This window comes from Oncorhynchus tshawytscha, linkage group LG31 (genome assembly GCF_018296145.1).
Source record: "Oncorhynchus tshawytscha isolate Ot180627B linkage group LG31, Otsh_v2.0, whole genome shotgun sequence".
NCBI classification, from domain to species: Eukaryota; Metazoa; Chordata; class Actinopteri; order Salmoniformes; family Salmonidae; genus Oncorhynchus; species Oncorhynchus tshawytscha.
In genome coordinates this window covers 6518332-6538547 of record NC_056459.1, presented here as the reverse complement: position 1 = coordinate 6538547, position 20216 = coordinate 6518332, and the positions used below count along the sequence as shown (strand labels likewise).

Sequence of the window (20216 nt, the reverse complement as noted above, 5' to 3'; positions counted from 1 at the left end):
CATCCTTCCTCTCTCTGAGCCAGATGGTCTGGAGAAGAGGTTCAGCTCTCTGTCTGAGTCTGTGTCCGAGCGAGCTGAGCAGCTCCAGACGTCCGTAGCCCAGTCGGTCAGTGTCCAGGAGGGGCTGAAGGGCCTGCTAGCCTGGCTGGACGGCCTACTGCTGACCCCCGGGCCCGTCCAACCCACCGCCCAGGCTGTCCAGGACGCCCTCACACAGAATCAGGTACCATAGTAGAAATACAGGTCCACAATGGAATATGGAATAACCTGCAGCTGCTGTAATACTGTTTATGACAATTATCTTCTTTTTTTTTTTACCTTACAGACTATTATTTAAAAAATGTTGCCTTCACATCTAATACACACTTCCACTTTGCAGTTGTGTTACATGAGCTTTTTTTAACCCACTTCCCCTCTGTTCCAGAAACTACGCCAGGAGCTGTTATCCAGACAGGGCAGTGTGGAGGCCACCTGCGACTCGGTCTCCAAACTGCTCCAGAGCTCTGACGCCTCCACGGCCTCTGGGCTCCAGGGGTCACTAGAGCGCCTGAGCCGGCACTACGCCGCGGCTCTGGCCAAGCAGGCCGAGAGGGAGGCTGAGCTCCGAGGGCTCCTGCCCAAGCTGGAGAACTATGAGAGACTGAGTACGGACCTGCAGGGTTTTACTCAGACCAGGCTGAGAGCTTTGAGCCCCGCGGGACAGCCTGAACGCAGTGTGGAGGACTACAGACAGACCATTGAGGTAAGGGGGGTGGGATGGTAAAAATGTATTTCTATTGTGGTTCCTTAAAGTGTTCCAGAACCATAGATAGTCTGACAGACCATAGATATGAAGAGGTGGTAGGAGGATAGAGGTGCAGAACCGTATATATCAGTGTTACAGGCCATTGATGTGAGAGGATGGGGATGATAAATAATAGTAAAGAACCATAGATATCTTTGAACAGAGAAGTGGAAGAAGGCAGAGGGTTTTCGGGGAGGGTAGGCTTCAGATAACACATCTGTGTCTACCTTACTACTACAGGAGGTGAGAGCGGAGCAGGAGCAGGAGGCAGGTCAACTGAAGTCATTCTGCCAGCTGGGGACAGACCTCAGCCAAGCCAAGGCCCTGACCAGCACACAGACCCTACTGGACAACGTCAGAGAGGTGTCCGATGAGTTCGCCCGACTGGAATCCAACATCACTGAAAGGTAAGCAGCACTGCCTCAGAAAAACGCTGAGCCAAATCCAATACAACACCAATGCAGAGCCCTGTGTATAAGCTTTGTAGTTCACTGTAGGTAAGCCCTGCCCTACAATACACACAGCAAAGATTCACATGTCGGAATCGATTTAAAGGTCTCTAGGTGCACGTATGCTTGTAGTGCAGCACCAAACCCACTAGGGGGAGATGGGTACAGCACAATAAGACCACGCACTGTCACATTGCTGCCACCATTACAGTCTGAAATATGACACTGTTGCAGGTAGCTTAGCGGTCAAGAGCATTGGGCTTTTAACCAAGGTTGCTGGTACGAATCCCATAGTCGACTAGAGGGGAACAGCTGTCTGTGCCCTTGAGCAAGGCACTTAACCCTAATTGCTCCTGTAAGAGTGTCTGCTAAATGACAACAACAAAATGAAACTTCCTGTATGGCAGTTACCAGTTGCCATGTCGCCCTGCTTAGCTTAACCACACTTGTGACATGCCACAAGAAATAGAATGACTGGCAATGCACCTTCCAGTGTTTCTATTTCTACGTCAGGCCTCTTATAAATACCATTGGACTGTCCGTTCGTCTAGCAAAATATCGCAAAAGCTTATACGTTGTTGGAATCGGCTAAACTTTGAACATTGAGATATTAAATAAATGACAGAGACAAAGCCTTGAATAGAAAGAGTTTGTAAAAAGCCAGAAGGCCTTGGAATGTGTTTGTTGGAGGAGAGGAGAGCAATGTGTTGATATAGGAAAGACGGGTGGATATCTGTGGATTAGGTGAAGAAGGGGTTGAGGTCAGGGAGGTGAGGGGTGAGGTCACTTCCCCTTAAGGGAGTCATCAGGTTTGGTATCTGGTTACCTTCTTTCCTGTGGAGCCATAAACTGTAAGGGGGAGGAGTGTCTTAAGTAGGATGCATATAAACTGTGATGTCTGAAATGTTGAGCGCTCTGATTTCAGCTGTACAGAACCTTTGGGGAATGATTCAACTTGGTTAAATTTCTCTAGTTCCCCGAGTTATTTACTCTGAACCTAACAACGTGTAGTGAGGGATTAGGCCTGTGTGGGATGTCTCTTAACACTGTGTGTTGCCAACAATGGTGTGGGGGTGGACAGTGTTAGCTGATGGCGCAGGAGTGAATGTGGTCAGAGGTTACTAAAATAAGCCTTGGTGGGCACAGTTCAGTGTCCATTTATCAGACATACAAAAGAGGCTCTCACTTACAGGCTGTGAACGAAACATAAATAAAACACTCTCAATGACCCAGACTGTTATATCACGATTGTTTTGTCTGTGTGCACCGCAGTCAGTGCAGTGTTTTGAAAGCAGCTGCGATTGGTGCAGAACAAGTACAAAGCAGGGGTCAAGGCTAAGGAGATTATAGCCTTGGGCGAATACGGTCGAGATACTGGTTTATCCTTGACTGCGTAGCTCTCTCTTTTTGTGCCATGGAGCATGTGATTTTAATGTGATGGTTGTGTGTTTTATATGGACATGATAGTGGGCTTGAATTAAAATGATCTCTCCCTCGTTGTTTTTCACCCGCTTTCTCAATGTCTATCCCTACATCTCTCTCTTTTTTTTCAATCTTGTTTCTCTCGCCATCGCCGCATCTTCACCCATCTCCTATCCTTCTCCTTCCCTCTCCAGGAACAACGCCATCCAGAGTTGTGAGCAGCGGTTGGGCCACTTCCGGTCTCTCTCTAGCTCCCTCCTCAGCTGGCTCCACACAACACAGGAGCAACTGCCTCCCAAAGAGGCCAACCTCAACGCAGAGGCCCTGCAGAGGAGAGTGCAGCAGCTCGAGGTGTGTGTGTGTGTGCCCTTTTTTTTCATTCGTACCTGGTTTAATCACACTCACGCCACGTACAGAATCCTCAGTCAATCACTGAATCATATTTCACTCATTCTAAGGTATTGCTCGATTTCGCAGTGTATTGATAAATACGTTCCAAAGCATGATAGTGATTCAGAACGACATGTCCTTGTGATTATTCATTGAGGAATTATATAAGGTCATTAATAACTTTCGGACATTTTCTTTTACTAAGGACTTACTGAGCGACTGGGAGGCCCAGGGGGTTCGGGTTCAGGAGCTGAACAAGACTGGGTCAGAACTGGAGACCCTCATCATCAACATCACAGCCCCCCAGGCCAAGACAGGTAAGGGGAATGGGGGAAACAACTGCCTACGTGTGTCCCCTGCCACCTGCATGTCCAAGTTCATCCAAGCTCTGTCTGTGAGGTGTGTATTGTGTGTGTGTGTTGAAGTGTATGCTATCAATGTGTGCGTGTACTGTGAGGATATGCTATCTTTTAAGTGCAAAACATGTCCATGCACAACTGTCTATGTGTACAGCGTGTGAAAACCCAGAGACTGAGCGTGTTATATGCTTATCAGTGTTTGTGTTGGACTGTCCGCGAATGTGTGTTAGTGTCTGTTGCAATGTGTGTAGTCGTCTGAGTGTAGTGTGTGTGTCTCTCTCCCAGGTGTTCCCCAGATCAATGGTGCAGACAGCCCCAACAGGGTCAATGGCATTCACACATGCAAAGGTGAGCTCACCCTCACTCCCTTATCCAAAACCCAATCGTCTCTGGACTCCTTCCTCATATGAGATGCTCTCCGGCGCTTACTGCTGTGAGCGTCACTGCTTGGCGTACAATCTGCTCGCTCGCTCCCAATAATGCTTACCGTGTATCCATTTTCTGTCTGTGAGCTTCTTACAGTATGTGTGCTACTGCAGTGTCTTAACACCATTACAAATGTTTGTTGTCACTAATATTCTGTTCCTCTGGATTAATAACGTCGACCCAAAGTCCTTCGGTAGCTAGGTTTCCATCCAGCTGGCGACCCAGGTTTTCCTGCGACGTATTCAACAAATCTGCATGAAAACAATATGCGTTTTCCCCACCAGAGATGTTTCCATCAAATTGACTTCTCGCGGATAAATGTCTGTGCGTGATGACGTAGTGCACATAAACATAACTTTATTGTGGTTCAATTCCCATGTACCGAATCGCATTTTCAACTCTACTGCTGGTTTTGTCACAAGAAATGTTGCGTTATATAGCAAATGTGGCCACTCTGATATTGGCACGTGCGCTCTAGCCAACAGCTCGTAGATACAGTGCGGGTATAGACTACATGATGAGATTGTTATGGACAAAAGGCCAATTATATTCATTTGTCAAACTTGCAGTCAAACATCGATCGTCATGTCACCAGTATAAGACCCTCGATATTTATTGGAAAGGAGCATCAAGATCATCACCACCCTGTGAAGTTCATCACTTATTTCATCTGTTGCCTAATAAACTGCCTGGTTTCCTGAGTGGTAGTGGGAGGACCACATACCATATCACCGTGTGACTCCATACCAATTACCAAAACACCATACCAATTAAATGTGTTTGGATTTATTTTGATAGATTGTCCTCCTTCTTTCTCTCAGACCTGACAGAGATGCAGGTGGCAGTGGCGGAAGTGAGCGGACGTTATGAGGAGCTGGGAGGGGAACTGAAGAACAGACGGCGGAACCAGGAGGCTTCTCTGGAGCTCAGACAGAAGGCCAGCCAGGGTACCGAGGAGCTCAGCCGCTGGCTGGGAGACCGGGAGAACAGCCTGCACCTGGGCCAGACTACCACCTCCCCCTCCAAACCTGAGTTGGTACGCGCCCAGGCCCAGGAGAACAAGGTGAGTGTGTGGACTTGGGTCAAACCACAGTCAATATCGGGGTGTATTATGTCTCTGCTAGTTGGTCAACAATGCTACTTTGGAAAATTAGTGTTATCACCCCCTAACTGACATAAACATTTTACTCTCTTGCTTCCGTTCTAAATGCTTATCCTCCTTATCCTTATCCTCCTTATCCTTATCCTTTCTCTATACTTTAGGCCTTACTGTCTGAGCTGGCAGAGCATTCTGGGAAGGTGGAGGAGCTGAAGAGCACCCTGGAGAAGCTGATAGCAGACAACCCAGACTCCCCAGAGGCAGACACCTGGAGACAACAAATGAAGGAGATCGGTGAGTGGTACTGGAATGGATGAATAGGGTCGGCCATTTTGAATAGTTGTGGGGTAAGGGACACTTTCTAACATAAGGAACCAGTAGGCCCTGAATCAAATAATTAATAGAGCCAGCCATTTTGAATGGTAGATGAATCCGTTTAAGGAGCATATGGTACCGTACATTTCAGAGGATAAGAAGACAGGCTAATGTAGTAGTTATTTGAGATTTAATGAGTTGCCTCAGCAAAGTGAAACATTTTTAGGTAGCAAATGAATGGGATGACTCCAAGTCAAAGCTATTAAAATACTTGATATCTTTACCCTGACCTGATATAGCCCTGTAGTTTTGAAGATGGGAGCTCTGCCGTGTTCCTTTCTCCACACAATTCACGCAGGGCCTTATTTCAAAGCCATGTGGATTCAAGACTCTCTCTCTGCTGGATACCCAGTGTATATGAGTCATGAGGAAAGCATACAGAGGCAGAATGAAAAAAAATAGTTTGTGGACATTAGCAAGTCAAAATAATAACTGGGTCTATAATCATAATGTTTATTCAGTCGGGCTGAGTCACTCATGGAACCCATCAGTTTCACTGTTATGGTTCTCCACTATTTGTTAGTCATTTTTTAATATAAGTAATAGTTGCTATGGTTTTTCACTCCAACGTTCACTTCCTATTTACTTAGACTCCCGCTGGGCAAAGGCCAATGAGACGGCAGTACAGAGGCAGACGGAACTGGAGACCTGTGCTGATAGGCTGGGCAGCTTTGTCACAGCAGCCAGTCAGTTGGGGCCGTGGCTCAGAGAGAAGGAGCTGATGATGAGTGTGCTGGGATCCCTGAGCATCGACCCCAACATGCTGAACACCCAGAAACAACAAGCCCAGGTACATAGTTAAGGTCCTCTATGTTGAACACATGCAAAATAATGGAAAAGAATATCACAATAGATTGTCCACATCTTGCCAATTCTGTTCTTGAATCGGCATAAACGATTACCAACAGCATTCTGATTAATTAGTGATAAATTGTACTCGCCAAAATGTAGAGATTATTCCTGATTGACAGATAAGGTTCTGACTCCTCCTCTTTCCTTTCCCGCCGCCCTCCACAGTTCATGCTGCGTGAGTTTGAGACCCGGCGGCCCCAGTTCGACCAACTCACCCAGGCGGCCGAGGGCATCCTTTCACTGTCTGGTGGCGACTCCTCCCCGCAGGATGCCAAGGACCTAGCGGAGGTCCGGTCCGAGCTGGGCTCCATCTCTCAGCAGTGGGACGACCTCACTCAACGTCTGTCCCGGCGCTCGGAGGACATCGACCAGGCCCAGGGCACCAGCGAGCGATACCAGGCCCTGCTGAAGGACCTTTCGGTCAGCGTGGGGGCGCTAGGCGAGCGGCTAGACGGCCAGGCCTCGCTCAGTGCCCAGCCTGAGGCCCTGAAACGGCGTCTGCAGGAGACAGGCGAGATCCGCTCTGAGCTGGAGCAGAGGAGGGATGAGCTGGGCGAGGCGGAGAAGCTGTGCGGCGAGCTGAGCGCCATCGTGGTTGAACCTTACTTGAGAGACGAGCTGAAGAAGAGGCTGGAGAGCGTGAGGAGCCCGCTGAGGAGCCTGGAGGAGAGGGCCAGTGAGTCTTCTGTCTTGTCTATGGTGTTCATCTAAATTCTGTTTGTATGAATCTCTGTTGGCTTCAGTAGTATTTGTATGTGGTGGAGGCTATATTCTGGGGTTTTTGGGCTCTTTGTGGCTAGTTGACTAGGTTTTGAATCCAGCGCTAAAACCTCTTTCAGACCTAGGTAGCTAGTCCATCTGGTTAAATGTTCTTCATCAAAACATCTGTAAATGAATAGCGTTCAAATCCTCTGTTCCTCTCCCTCAGCTGACGGTCTGTCCCAGCTCCAAGCTGCTCTCTCAAGCACCCAGCAGTTCCAGCAGATGTTCGAGGAGCTACGGAGCTGGTTGGACAACCAGGGTGGTCAAAGAGACTTTACCGCCGACTCCCTCCCCTGCCAGCCCGAGGCTATCCGGACCCTGCTTGCCCAGCAAGACGAGCTTCATCGCGGGGTGGCCAGCCAACGTGGCCCTTACGAGCTCATCCAGGCCGAGGGGGCCTCCCTGCTCGCCAAGCTACCCGCCGGCGGCGAAGAACGATCAGCCTTACAGTCTCGGCTCGCCACCCTACGCCAGGACTGGGATGAGCTTAATCAGTGCATCGTGGAACGCCAGAACCGGCTGAAAACCGCCCTGACCAAGGCCGAGAGTTACCAGCAACACCGCGCCAAGCTCACGCACTGGGTGACAGAGTGCGAGAAGCGGGAAGCTGACATCCAGCCCTCCCTTGACCCAGTGGCCCTGGACGAGGCCTTGCAGAAGGCCAGGCAGCTGGGGTTAGACCTGGAGCACCATCGCCCCCTCCTGGAGGGTTTAAACACCGCGGCCGACCAACTCCTTGAACACTGCTGCGTCGGAGAGGAAGACATACGCGACGAGAAAACCCAACTCAACCGTAGAGTCGACGTGCTGGCAGAAAAACTCCAGAACTGTGTTTCCCAACTGGAAGAGTTAGCGGATCGACTGAAGGAGTTCGAGGACGGGCGGCAGGCGGTGGAGAGGAGGCTGGAGGCGGCGCGGCATCAGATCGAGGTGCAGGAGGCGCTGGGCCCACAGGCGTGCAGCAACAAGAGCCTGGAGCGGCTGAGGAGCCAGCAGGAGACGCTGCACTCGCTGCAGCCACAGGTGGCCTACCTGAGGGATCTGGCCCAGGGGCTGGTGCAGGACGCACCCCACACAGCAGGGGGCGGCGGAGAGGGAGGACAGCGGCTGGAGCAGCAGGCCCGAGACACAGACAGAGAGTTTGGAGACGTCAGTGAAAAGGTGAGAAGATGTGTGAGAAATTTAGTATAAACTGTATTTTATATATAAAAAGTATAACTATTTCATAGACACAGATGAAAGATGGAGGGCTGTATTCTGTTCAATAGAAGAATGTTCCAGAAATGAAGCAGTTTTGAAAAATATCATACACTCAAAAACAATAAGGGTGTCTCAGTACTCTTCAACAGCCTTTCCTCTTTTGAAAGCATTTGTTTGGGTTTGTTGGACTTTTACTCATCTTTTACAATTACATCATCCTTTACAATTACATTAGTGGACATATAAGGAAAGGAGTCAATGAAAGGAAGCCATTTATGAGTATTGTAACACAGCCAATCTATTCAGCCTGGAGTGTGGCTGATACAACGGAGGAGCTAGTTTTAGCAAAGGTCATTGTGTGCGAGGGTGTGAAGGCTTTGTGTGTCGTCAGTGAGCGTATGCGTGTGTGTGTGGGAGTGAGCGTGTGTGTGAGCATGTATGCATGTGTGTGTGAGTTGAGACGGAGAACAGAACGTGTTTAAGCTGACAGAGGAGTTCAACTATTCGGTGTTCCAGTGATCTTATATGGTCATTGTACAGATAGGAAACTTCAGACCATTGAATCACTTTACTGAAATGTAAACCAATGAGTCAAGAGTATTGTTCTGTATAGTGATACAGTGCCTTCAGAAAGTAGTCATAACCCTAGACTTATTCCACATTTTGTTGTTACAGCCTGAATTCAAAATGGATTCAATAAAAGTCTCACCCATCTACACACAGTATCCCACAACGACTAAGTGAAAACCTGTTTTTAGAAATGTTTGCTAATTTATTGACGATGAAATACAGAAAGAGCTCATTTAAATAGGTGTTCACACCCGAGTCAATACTTTTGTAGAAGCACCTTTGATGGCGATTACAGCTTCGAGTCGTCTTGGGTATGTTGTATTAGCTTTGCACATCTGGATTTGGGGATTTTATCCCCCGTTCTTCCTTGCAGATTCTCTCAAGCTTTGTTAAGTTAGATGGGGAGCAGCTGTGAACAGCAATCTTCAAGTCTTTCCACAGATTTTCTATGGGATACAAGTATGGCCTCTGCCTGGGCCACTCAAGGACTTTCACATTTTTGTTCTGAAGCCATTGCTTTGGCTAATTGTCCTGTTGGAATGTAAATGTTCACCACCTTCTAAAGTCGTTTGCACTCTGAAGCCGGTTCTCATCAAGGGTTTTCCTGTGTTTGGCTCCATTTACTGTTCCCTCTATCCTTACCCGTCTCCCAGTCCCTGCTGCTGTAATGCTTCCCCATAGCATAATGCTGCCACCACCATGCTTCATGGTAGGGATGGTGTTGGACTTGTGATGAGCTGTACCTGGTTTTCTCCAGACATTGCACTTTGCATTCAGGCCAAATTAGTTACATTTTTGTCTCGTCAGACCACAGAATCGTTTGCTTTATAATCTGAGTATTTCACATACCTTTTTGCAAACTCCAGCCAAGTAGTTCTGTCAGAGGTCATTGGGTTCTTGGTCTTCTCCCTGACCAAGGTCCTTCTTGACCGGTTGCTCAGTTTGGTCGTACGGCCAGCTCTAGGCAGAGTCTGGGTAGTTCCATATTTGAAAAATTTCTGAATGATGGAGACCACTGTGCTCTTGGAAACTTTCAACACTCTTCAAATTGTTTTGTTTTTTACCCTTCCTCAGATATATGCCTCATCACAATTATATCTCAGTGATCTACAGACAGTTCCTTGGACTTCATGGTGTAGCTTCTGCTCTGACATACTGTACACTGTCAACTGTGGGCCCTTATATAGACAGGTGTGTTTCTTTCTAAAATCATGTCAAAACAGTGGAATCGGTCACAAGTGGACTCCAAGTTGAAGTGACATCTCATGGATGATGAAAGGAAATTGGATTAACCTGAGTTGAATTTGCAAAGGGAATACTTTAAATATTAAAAATAGTCAATTAAATATTTCTGTGTTTAATTTTCAATACATTTTCTAGCATTTTTAAACATGTTTTCACTTTTGTCATTATGGGGTATTGTGTGTAGATGGGTGACAAACATATATTTATCCATTTTGAATTCAGGCTGTAACACTGCAAATTGTGGAATAAGTCAAGTGGTATGAATACTTTCCAAATGTGCCATAGATAGTTATTTATAGACTGGTACAAATCAGTATGGTATTTAATCAGATACATGGTCAGAAGTCATTACATTTGACCATTATTGATAAGATAAGTTTGTCGCATATCTCACCGCTCTGATCACATTCCTTTCCTCCACATTGCTCATGAGAAAGCTAGGAATCTAAGCAGAGAGCTAGGATACATTAACTAGGTTGAATCATGAAGCATGATTTGTCCCGCTATTTATATCATATTATTACATCCGCAAGGCACCGTGCCTCTTTCAACTTGTTAACATTATTAACTCACTCTCCCTCCTTCTCCCCCTTCCCTCCCTCCCCCCTCTAGATTGAAAAGTGCTGTTCCACCCTGGAGTCCCGTCTCCAGGGTGTGGGGGAAGTCCAGTCCTCGGTACGCGACCTCTTCTCCCGCCTGGCTGACCTGGACGACGAGCTGGACTCGCTGAGCCCCGTGGGGCGCGATGCCGACTCGCTCGCCTCGCAGGCGGATGCCGTCCGCACTTTCCTGGCTCGCCTGGCCACGTTGAGGTCGGAGCTTGAAGGTCACGGGGGCGACTGCACCGCCATGCTCCGCCGAGAGGGTTCGTCTCCCGATCTCCTCGCCCTGAGGAGAGAGACTGAGGCCCTGAGCCGCCAGGCTGGGAAGCTGGCCGAGAGGGGCCAGGCCAGACTGGAACAGATTGAGGCAGCTGCTGAGAAGGTGGGAGAATTCTACGCCCAGGTGGCGGAGCTGCAAGGGCTCCTGGGACGGGCCGAGGAAGGGCTGAACTCGCAGGGCGTGGTGGGGACGGAGGTGGAGACCATCAAGCAGCAGCTGCACGAGTTCAAGGTAAGAACAAGTTTGATGTTTATGGTTGGGAATATGAATGTGCTACTACTGAAATGTATTGACTAGAATGGACAATCCCGTTCAGGTCAATGTTCTGTGATGGGTGGGCCGCCGGCCATATTGACTTCATCCAGGCCTGGAAATAATCATCTTTCTATGGCTACTCTATTGTAAAGTTTTTGTTCTGCGCTATTGTGTCATATCTTTGGGCATTATGTCTTCCGAGATTGGTAAATTGTGTAGAGCTAGCTATGGTTATACTGTAGTACAGCCTCCTAGAAGTGAGCTTGGCATGTTTTTCCCAAGTGTTTTTGGTGCCGGCATCTATGAACAGCCTTCTGATTTGTCTTGTGACTCCTCAGAGAATGTAAAAGTATGTTTCTGGCCACAGCTCCAGTATTACCTAGCCACAAGCCACCATTTGGGAAACATTGCATTACGGATGTATTAGAACCAGTTCAGCTAGGGTTGTTGTGAAGCTATATTTCTTCTAGAATTGAGCTTGACGTACTTCGGTTTGAATTATATTCAACAAACGTGCATAGAAATATAACAGACATTGTGTATATAGTATTGCACAGTTGTTGCTCTGGTGGCCATTTTGTTAGAACCTCTCAGCTGGCACTAGACTCTGACCTGCAACAGTATTAGTGCGCCTTATTGAAATAAGCAATTGACTAACACAGAACCTTTTGAAAGCCTTTAGTTACATAAGAGCCATTTCTTGGGAGAGGTCTCAGAGGAAAGTACTTGACCCTTCTTGGTTGTTGAACTTTGTGGATTAAGCCTCTCCCAGCGCAGATGCTTGAGAGTACGTGTCTCTCTCTGTCTGTGGGACTCTGCCTACTGTATGAAGTGTACTGTGGCATCCTCTCTTCTATAAATCAACTCCAGCTTCAACTTTGCTCTCTCGCTACGTCCCTTCCCCTTAATGCTGCTCTATTATCACTGGCGGAAACAGGATTTTGGACTGGTGACGTTTCTTCCCTGACTCCGCTCCTACAGTGGGCTGTGAGGGGGGTGTTGTGATGGAGTGTGACCCCTCTCCTAACTCAAGTCATTCCTCTGGCTCTCAGCTGTATTTATAGAGCAGTCTGGGGGGGGGTCCAGTTTCCCTCCTTCGGCGCTTTATTCAACTCACTTTAGAGCAGAAGAGCGGTATGGGGACTGAGGTATGTATGTGTTACCGTAGGGGACTTGAGTGAGCTTATATGCAAGAAAGGAGGGAGTGATCTATAATTCATAGGAGCATCGCAGGGGGTGTGACTGAGTTCTAGAGGCAGAGATGAGAGTTTAGTCACAGCAGCACTGCTCTACTTCAAGTGTCTGACGCACTTCTTCGCCCATGCTGACTCGCTCGCGTCTAAACGTTCTTATAACATTCCCTCAACCCCCCCCTTTCTGACCCCCTACTGCTCCGGCGCCAGCCCTTGGAACTCGTTAGGGCCTGTCACCACGGTGATGGACACCAGGCTAAGTTTGATACCAGAGCGATTCGCACACCATACGCTTTTTTTTTTTGTTCTTCAAGCGATGCTCCCCTAGCCGTCTAGGAGAAATCCCAGGTTAGCTAACCCAGCCCACAATAATTAGCCTACTCCTTCCCCCTCAATAGGAATCTGCTGTAGAACGTTCCGTAGGAATCTGCTGTGTCCTGCGAAATGGCAGTACAGAAACGGGGCCACTCCATTGTACTGCTACTTTCCTTTGGTTTCCATTCATTGTGAAATGGTAAATGATATTTCATGAGTACTATACAACACAGACAGTTCTTTCTGGCTGGGTCATTGATATTAAACATCTTTTTTTGTCACGTCCTCTGCACTAGAAGTACCGGGCTGTCGGTACGTTTTCAACACCCCCCCCCTTCCTATCTGTTTATTCACTAGATACAGTAGCTCCCTAAGATGGTGGAATTTTTAAGTAGATGGTGTTAATGATTGGTTATGTTATTATATCAAATATAAAGGGATAATTATAAACCTGTTTAAAATATAGGACAAGCCTTATCTGACTGGAGGGTGTGTTGCTAGACTTACTGGACACTGGTTTCTGATTGGTTCAGCTGGTGTCTTGGTGAGCTTTCTTCTTCCTCCCTGTGCTGTCTCTTATTCTGTACTCCCTTGATTTATCGACACTATTAATATTGTGGTTGGCCCCCCCCACTACTTTCTCTCTCTCCTTTCTCCCCATCCCTTTCTTTCCCCTTCTTAATGAGAGCAAGCGGGATGGATGTTTGGCAGAAGACGAGCAGGGAGAGGAGCGAAAGGGGGGAGAGAGAAAGAGAAATCGGTGAATAGCTGAATAGCAGTTAGCGAGCGAGAGGAAAAGAGAAGGGCGACAGCTTAATGGAATGTTCCAGTGTAAATGTAGACACAAGCTGGGCATTGCTGGCATTGACTACGGCCAGTAGTAAGAGCAGTAATAATGGCACATTGTAAAAGTACAGCCGGCGCTGTATCTAGAGCATGAAGAGTTAGTCTGGGTGCATAGGAAGGGGTCTACAGGGAGAGAGGGAGGTGGTGAGGAGTGAGAGGTAGAGAGAGAGAGGTAGAAAGAGAGAGGGAGGTGGTGAGAGGTAGAGAGACAGGGAGGTGGTGAGGAGTGAGAGGTAGAAAGAGAGCGAGAGAGAGAGGTGGTGAGGAGCGAGAGGGAGAGGTGAGGAGCGAGCGGTAGAAAGAGAGAGAGAGGTGGTTGGGAGCGAGAGGTAGAAAGAGAGAGAGTCAGATGAGGATAAGCAAGACTTCCCTTTCCCTAAGATCCTCTTTCATTCACTCAGGGAGCCCACTTGCCACATTTCACCCCTCCCTCTTCTCATTTCCTCTCTCTCTCTCTCTCTCTCTCTCTCTCTCAAGCCCCCTCTCCCTCTACGTCCCACTCTCCTCTCTGGGCTGTAATGGATCTCGCCAGGTCATTTCAAACCTAAACATGTCTGTCTGCCCTGAAAGCAGACTAGCCTGTCTGCTCCACCATCCCATCCCCCCACCAGACCCCAGTTTAGACCGAAGGGAAAAAAGACTACCAATCCACAGAGATGATGTCATCATGCCTGAGATTAGGGGGGGTGGTAACGATTAGGGGGTAAGGTGCAAGAGGATCTTGTCAGATTAGTGAAGTCGTATTGAGTCACAAAGAGACTGAGGGGTGGATGAGAGAAAGAGGGAGGGGAAGGGTAGGGTGGTGTTGTTTTTAAGTGGCCTCGCTCTCCGTACATGTGGCGTGTTGGCCCGTGTTCGGACAAGTCTGACTGTTTATCAAGTATGTTTTTATAGCTGGCCATACTGTCTGCGTACATGTGCTCTTATGTGATCAGCAGAGTTCACTTGTGTGTTTAGGGGTGCTTTGTGTGCCCACTAGGTGTGTGTGTGTCTCTCGGGAGGATGTGTGTGGAGGGTGGGGAGACAGCTGAGATTCCGGACACGCCCCCTGAAAAAGGCTGGAATTAGAAACATCCTCTGACACACATACACACACACACAGACTCCAGGGTGTGGCTCTACTGCATGTCCCTTTGCCCCAGAGCAGCTGACATAGTCTACAGAGCGGGATAGGGATGAGTTGAGGTGTTGTGAAGCTTTAAGTCCCGCCACTACAAATGGGAATTCCTGTGTAGGGCTGGTAATGGGGACAGAGGTGACGGATGAGGAATCCTTCCTTAAATCATGCCCTCGCGTCTCTGCTGTCCTCACCCCTGCTGCCCCCCCCTCTCTCTCTCTCCACCCTCCCTGCTGCATAGGCCCCCATCCTGGTTTCAAATACTATTTAAAATCGTTCAAATTCTTTAGAGCGTCTGCTTTAGCCTGCCTGGAGTGCTAAGTGAGCATGGTTTGGGACTTTGGACCTTCTTATTGGTTCAGTGCGACAGGCAAGCTCAATGGAGGCCAGCTAAAGTATTTGAAATGATTTTGAATAGTATATAAACCTAGGTGAGATAGACCTGTCCCTGCGTGTGGTGTGTGTCAGATCTCTCATCTCTCCCTCCACCCTCCAACCAAATCCTCAGAGATGTGCTGTAAAGGGGGGGTTGTTATGATGTAGCTGATGCGCACGCTTCGGGTAGGATTGGGCCATATCCACAGCTCTTGGATCAGTTTACAACTCCCTCAATTCTTGTTAATCCCCCCTCACCTAATCATTAGGGGGGAGCCCCAATGTGAAATTGGCTCTTTTTCCTGAAGATTCTTTGATAGATAGTTTACATTGAAAGGGACGTGACTTACTGGTAATGTGATGTCATGTCAATGAGGTGTTCCAGTAGATCTTCCCCGGGACTTGCATGGTCGCGTTCCTCATTTATCATCTTCAGAGACCTGGCCGGATTTTCTGTTTATTGATTTAACTCCTTTTGTTCATCAACTCTTTTGGTTCATTTTTGTCTTTGTTTATTTTCCATCCTAAAGGGTCGATTGGATCAGGTTAACAAAATGTTCACTAATCACACCAGATTAATTTCAGATTGACCCTTCCTCTACCATGCTCACTGTCTGAGTGAGAACACACACACTGTGTGTGTGTTTCATCTTTCTCCCTCTCCCTGCTATCGAGGTCCTGTATTGTCTCAGCTGTTGTGAATTAGACGGGCATGCTACAGCACATCTCTCCTCATCCCTTATCGCCACTGTCCTCACTTACCAGCCCAACCATAACAAATACACTGCTTCTTTACATAAACTACACAACTAGATTCATGTGTCAAATTAAGAAGCCCAATAATCTATGTAGAAGAATGTATGTGATGTCGGTGTACACTCAGAGTTGGGAATGTGGGATACCATGGATAGTAGAATGGTGTGTGTGTGTGTGTGTGTGTGTGTGTGTGTGTGTGTGTGTGTGTGTGGAGTTGGCCCTCTCGCTCACTCTTCACTGGCCACAGCAGGGCCCAGCACAGGTGTTGTTTGGAAAGAGGAAGAAAGTGTGTGTGTGTGTGTGTCTATTTTTAATTAGCAAAACACAGAAACGGGGAACAAAGCAGAAATGTGACCTCTAATTTGACCATGATTAGGATGTGGAAAAAACTTTTAACGTTCACATACGGGCCCCATATTCAGACCCTAATGATGCGTAACACCGTAGTTTGGCAACGTCTTTCAGGTATGAAGGTGTGAGTTCTTCATTTCAGAAACCGTATGTGCCTACACTTGGCCACATGACTTTAGTTAAACAATCTGTAACACCTAAAAGTATTGTACCCCCTGTATTCATTTGATTGACAAGCCTGTTATTCACTATATGTACTGTGGCAGCCTGGTTAAAGTTGCTGGGGGGTTTGTCATGCTTGTCTTTGTTTCTGTAGGGTGGGGGGGCAGACAATGGCCACATTGAGCCGCTCAGGTACAACGCTGCTAGTTAATAATTAAACTGCTGCTGAGAGGGAGAGCGAGGGGGAGAGCACTTCCCTGCTGCCTGGATACGAGTGTGAGAAAGGGGCAGAGGCAATGGAGGCAAGAGAGAGGAGGCAAAGGGAAGGGGGGATGGAAAGAGGGGAGGGAGAAAGGGGAAAGATGGAGAGAATTGCCTTAAATGACAACAGTGCTTTAAAAAGATGCGATATGATTGTTCTGTTGAAAGGGAGAGGGGGAGAAATACAGGGAAAGGAGTGAGAGAGAGGGCACACATTCATTTCTACAGGAGTTCTCTTGTGGGTAAACCAGCCACAGCAAAGTCAATACTGTCAGTATCCTGTAGACACCTGCATGTATCACCAAACGGCTCTACTGACGTTGCGGAGACGGTCGTCGGTCTACATTATGGTATGAAGTCTAGAGACCTACAGCATGGCCTTTTTGGCTGACGGCTAAACGTTAATGGATTCCATTGCTTTGAGTCCCCACTGTGTGTAGCTCACCGGGGGATTTTGGGGCCTGCTCGCCCCTCCCTCTTCCTGTCTGAGGTAGAACTGTGACTCATTTAAGCAGCCGTGACAGACCAAATGAACGGGGATGAATGACAATTTAGAGGAGAGGAGTGGGGGGGTCACAGACTGCAAGAAAGGGGTCGAGGATGGAATGATCAAATCCGACACAATCTAAATGGAGACGGCAGAGAAGGCGTAAAAAAGAAATAATAGTATTGATGTATTATGTTTCCTGTGTCCCCCTTGTTCTTCCCTCTTTCTTTCTATCCCTTGCTCATTTCCCCTCACTGGCGTTCCAGCTCTCCTGGTAGCTGGCCTACATGTGTGCGCGGTTCAATTTGGAGCGGCTTGTGCTGTGGGGGCATTGTAGGAGGTCGCGCGAGACTGAGGAAGCTTTTGGGGGGGAGGCTGAGCAGAGGAGGGACAAACCCCTTTTGTTTCTATGAAGACGTTTTCCTTGGACGCAGCCATGACAGCTGCACCACAACTGACAGAGGGTGTGAGAGAGGGGAGAAGGGGGAGAGGGAGTTAAAAAGGAAGAGTGGAGTATTTAGCGTGTTTGACATGCAGGCCACGGGCGGCTCGCAGCAACAGTTAGACCACAGAGAGAGGGGGGAGGGAAAGCGAGAGAGAGAACTCCCTCCCCCTATCAAGTGAAGAATGTGTGTGGACTAAAGAGCGACAGAGCGAGCGAGAGGGAGAAGGCAGGCATGCGTTAGTTGAGTTCACATCGGCTGCTGTCTCTGCCAGAGGTCTTTAAACGAACAGTCATAGCAACTGTAAAAGGGAAGGGAGGATAAGAGAGAAGAACGAGTGGAGGAGTAGGAACTGAACCACAACAGGCACTGTATCAGGGATACAAGGAGAAAAACAAACTTGGTTAAAATCAATGATTTATATATACACTAGATGACTGATAGGGGGCGCTGGGTTGAAGTCACTGTGCCTCCATCTTGGCACTTCCCCACCGTTCAAAAAAAAAATGTTGTAAGTATAAAGTAAATTTGAGATTACGAATGTTACTGTCCCCACTACAACAACAAAAAATACTTACATTTAATTGAAACATTGAAGAATTACATTCATGGAATGGAGAACTGCTCTTACTGGGGAGAGCCAATATGGCCGACCGGTGGCTTCAAAGACTCAATGGCCAATACATAGCATCAGCAATCCAGGGTTTATATACATCATTGGTTAAAATAATCCACTTTTGTCTGGTACCAGGGGTTGCTGTCATGCTTGCTGGATTCCCCCGACTGTGTGCGTAGATTTTTAGTGTGGCATCCTGAGGCCCCCTTTTCTGTAACCCCTAGCCTCCTTTGCCCCTGAGCCCCACCACACACACACACTCCTCTCCTTGCTGGATTGGGTTACACTAGAGCGGCAGACGGGAATGCAGAAGTGGAGAGTGTGATTGTGAATATTGATGACTTTTGGGTCTCTTCTCCATGTTGTTTTACACTGTCACGCTGGAGAATAGCAACCGGCCTTTGGAAACCTGGAAAAAAGAGGAACGAGAGGGGGAACAGGATAGATAGAGGCTCTACTTCTTTGTGTGCATATAGACTGTTTGTTTTGGAAAATACAAAAGCCGTTATTGATAAGCCTCTTCCTTTTTTTCCCCCTGGCTTGCTAGCAGCTCCCCTCCCTCAATCGCTCTCCCCTCCCTCAATCACTCTCCCCTCCCCTTCTTCCCTTCTTCCCTCCATCCCTCACGCTTTCTTTCCTTCTCTTTCTCTCGCTCACTGTTTCTCTGTATCATTTGCCTCTCTGCGGACAGCGTTTTTGTGCTCTGAGGGGGAGGTGATTTGCCCAGGAGATTCAGTTCTGGATTACAAAGCAGTGATGAATGTAGCAGTCTCACAATACTAGCGTCTCTCTTTCACTCCTCCTGAGCTTGTGAACACTGAGAAATAGTACCAACCTGCCTAGCAACAAACCCCCCTCACCTGTGTTAGTCTTCATTTTATCCTCAGTCTATTTATCCGTTCAGTTTGAAAGATGATTTGCCCGGTGCTTAGCGTGGGATAATCTTCTCTCGTTATCCCGTGATTTATTTTTAAAAAGCAACCCCCCTCTCTCTCTCTTTGGCTCCACGCACCCCTCCTTCCTCTCCCTATCTGTAGCTCACTCCCCCACCCCTCTCACATGTTTTTTTCGGGAGAGGAAACCAGCATGATTGGAGCACTTCCTGTGTTTTAATACCAGAGCAGGAAACCGAACCAGCGGAGCTGGATTTAAACAAAAACAGTTTGAAAGAGAGAGCGAGACAGAAGAAACGAGTGAGTGAGTGAGTGAGCAGAGAGACAGAGAAGGGGGAGTGACTGAGTGAGTGAGCGAGCGAGCGAGAGAGGGAAAAATTGTGAGTTTTTTTTTTTTTTTTTTTTTTTTTTTTTTAGCAGCTGCAAACCATTTCAGTCTGTGTAGTGGCCTGAGAACAGAGAGACTGAGCGACAGAAAGAAAGCAAGGAAGCCTCCAACACAAAAAACAGAGGAAGAAGAATTGGGATTGCGTGGCGCTTTGTTGTTTCTCTCATCAACGGAGCTCTCTAAAAAAATATATAGAAGTGGAGAGAGAAAGAAGGAGAGTGTCCGGGGATTGTCTGGGAGAGAGAACGCCTGCAAGGCAGAGTCGGAGGCAGCGCTCAGACTGGGTCTCGGACTGTCTGGGTCTCTGCCCTCTGGATACAGTCCCACGACTCACAGCAGCTCTGCCTGGCTGGACTGGGCTCCCCCCCCTCCCCCCAACCCACCTACCATCTCTCCCTAACGAACCCTCTCACCCCCTCCCGGATTCAGCCTCCACTCTGAATTTACTGTCTCTTCTTGACTGGAGCTGTTGATGAGCAGCGTGATGGAAGGTGGGAGAGGATAGACAGGCGTCTCGTCTACGATAGGAAAAAGGTCTGGATCTCTTTGTTCTGGTTTTTGAATTGCAAGACTGACTTGTGCGGAGTGGTGGATGATGGGATTTACTTTTTTTATCGCTGATGATGAGGATAATGATGATGTCAGCAAGGGGGATGAAGGAGCATTCCAGGCACAGAGCGGGCCGCTGCCTTCAGACACACATCACTCATGCTTTGTGATGAGATTGGAAGAGAGAAAAAGGAGAGAGAAAATATAGTCTGTCTACAAGGACTCACAGGACCAAAACAGGCTATGATTGACTGCTCGGTTACTTTGTATGACATTTTTTTTTTATTCCTTTTTGATTCCATTAAAAGGATCAACTCTTTTATTAAGTCATTCCCATGGTTTTGGGTTGACAACAAACTTGAACCAAGACAGAAAAACATCAACAAAGCCATTG

General features: G+C 47.8%; 1 protein-coding gene across 30 annotated transcripts in view; it reads left to right on the top strand.

The window, feature by feature from the left end:
* LOC112229351 (microtubule-actin cross-linking factor 1-like) overlaps nt 1–20216 on the top strand; it is a 262375-nt gene that overhangs the window by 186097 nt on the left and 56062 nt on the right. For 29 of the 30 annotated variants that reach the window (XM_042310211.1, XM_042310210.1, XM_042310220.1 and 26 more), the window contains 12 exons: nt 24–223; nt 425–742; nt 1025–1191; nt 2850–3006; nt 3251–3362; nt 3690–3752; nt 4652–4893; nt 5094–5223; nt 5895–6094; nt 6322–6832; nt 7085–8079; nt 10546–11046. In XM_042310211.1, the coding sequence (XP_042166145.1) occupies nt 24–223; nt 425–742; nt 1025–1191; nt 2850–3006; nt 3251–3362; nt 3690–3752; nt 4652–4893; nt 5094–5223; nt 5895–6094; nt 6322–6832; nt 7085–8079; nt 10546–11046 (3596 nt within the window). The remainder of the gene's footprint in view (nt 1–23; nt 224–424; nt 743–1024; nt 1192–2849; nt 3007–3250; nt 3363–3689; nt 3753–4651; nt 4894–5093; nt 5224–5894; nt 6095–6321; nt 6833–7084; nt 8080–10545; nt 11047–20216) is intronic. The other variant, XM_042310202.1, reaches the window with a different exon arrangement.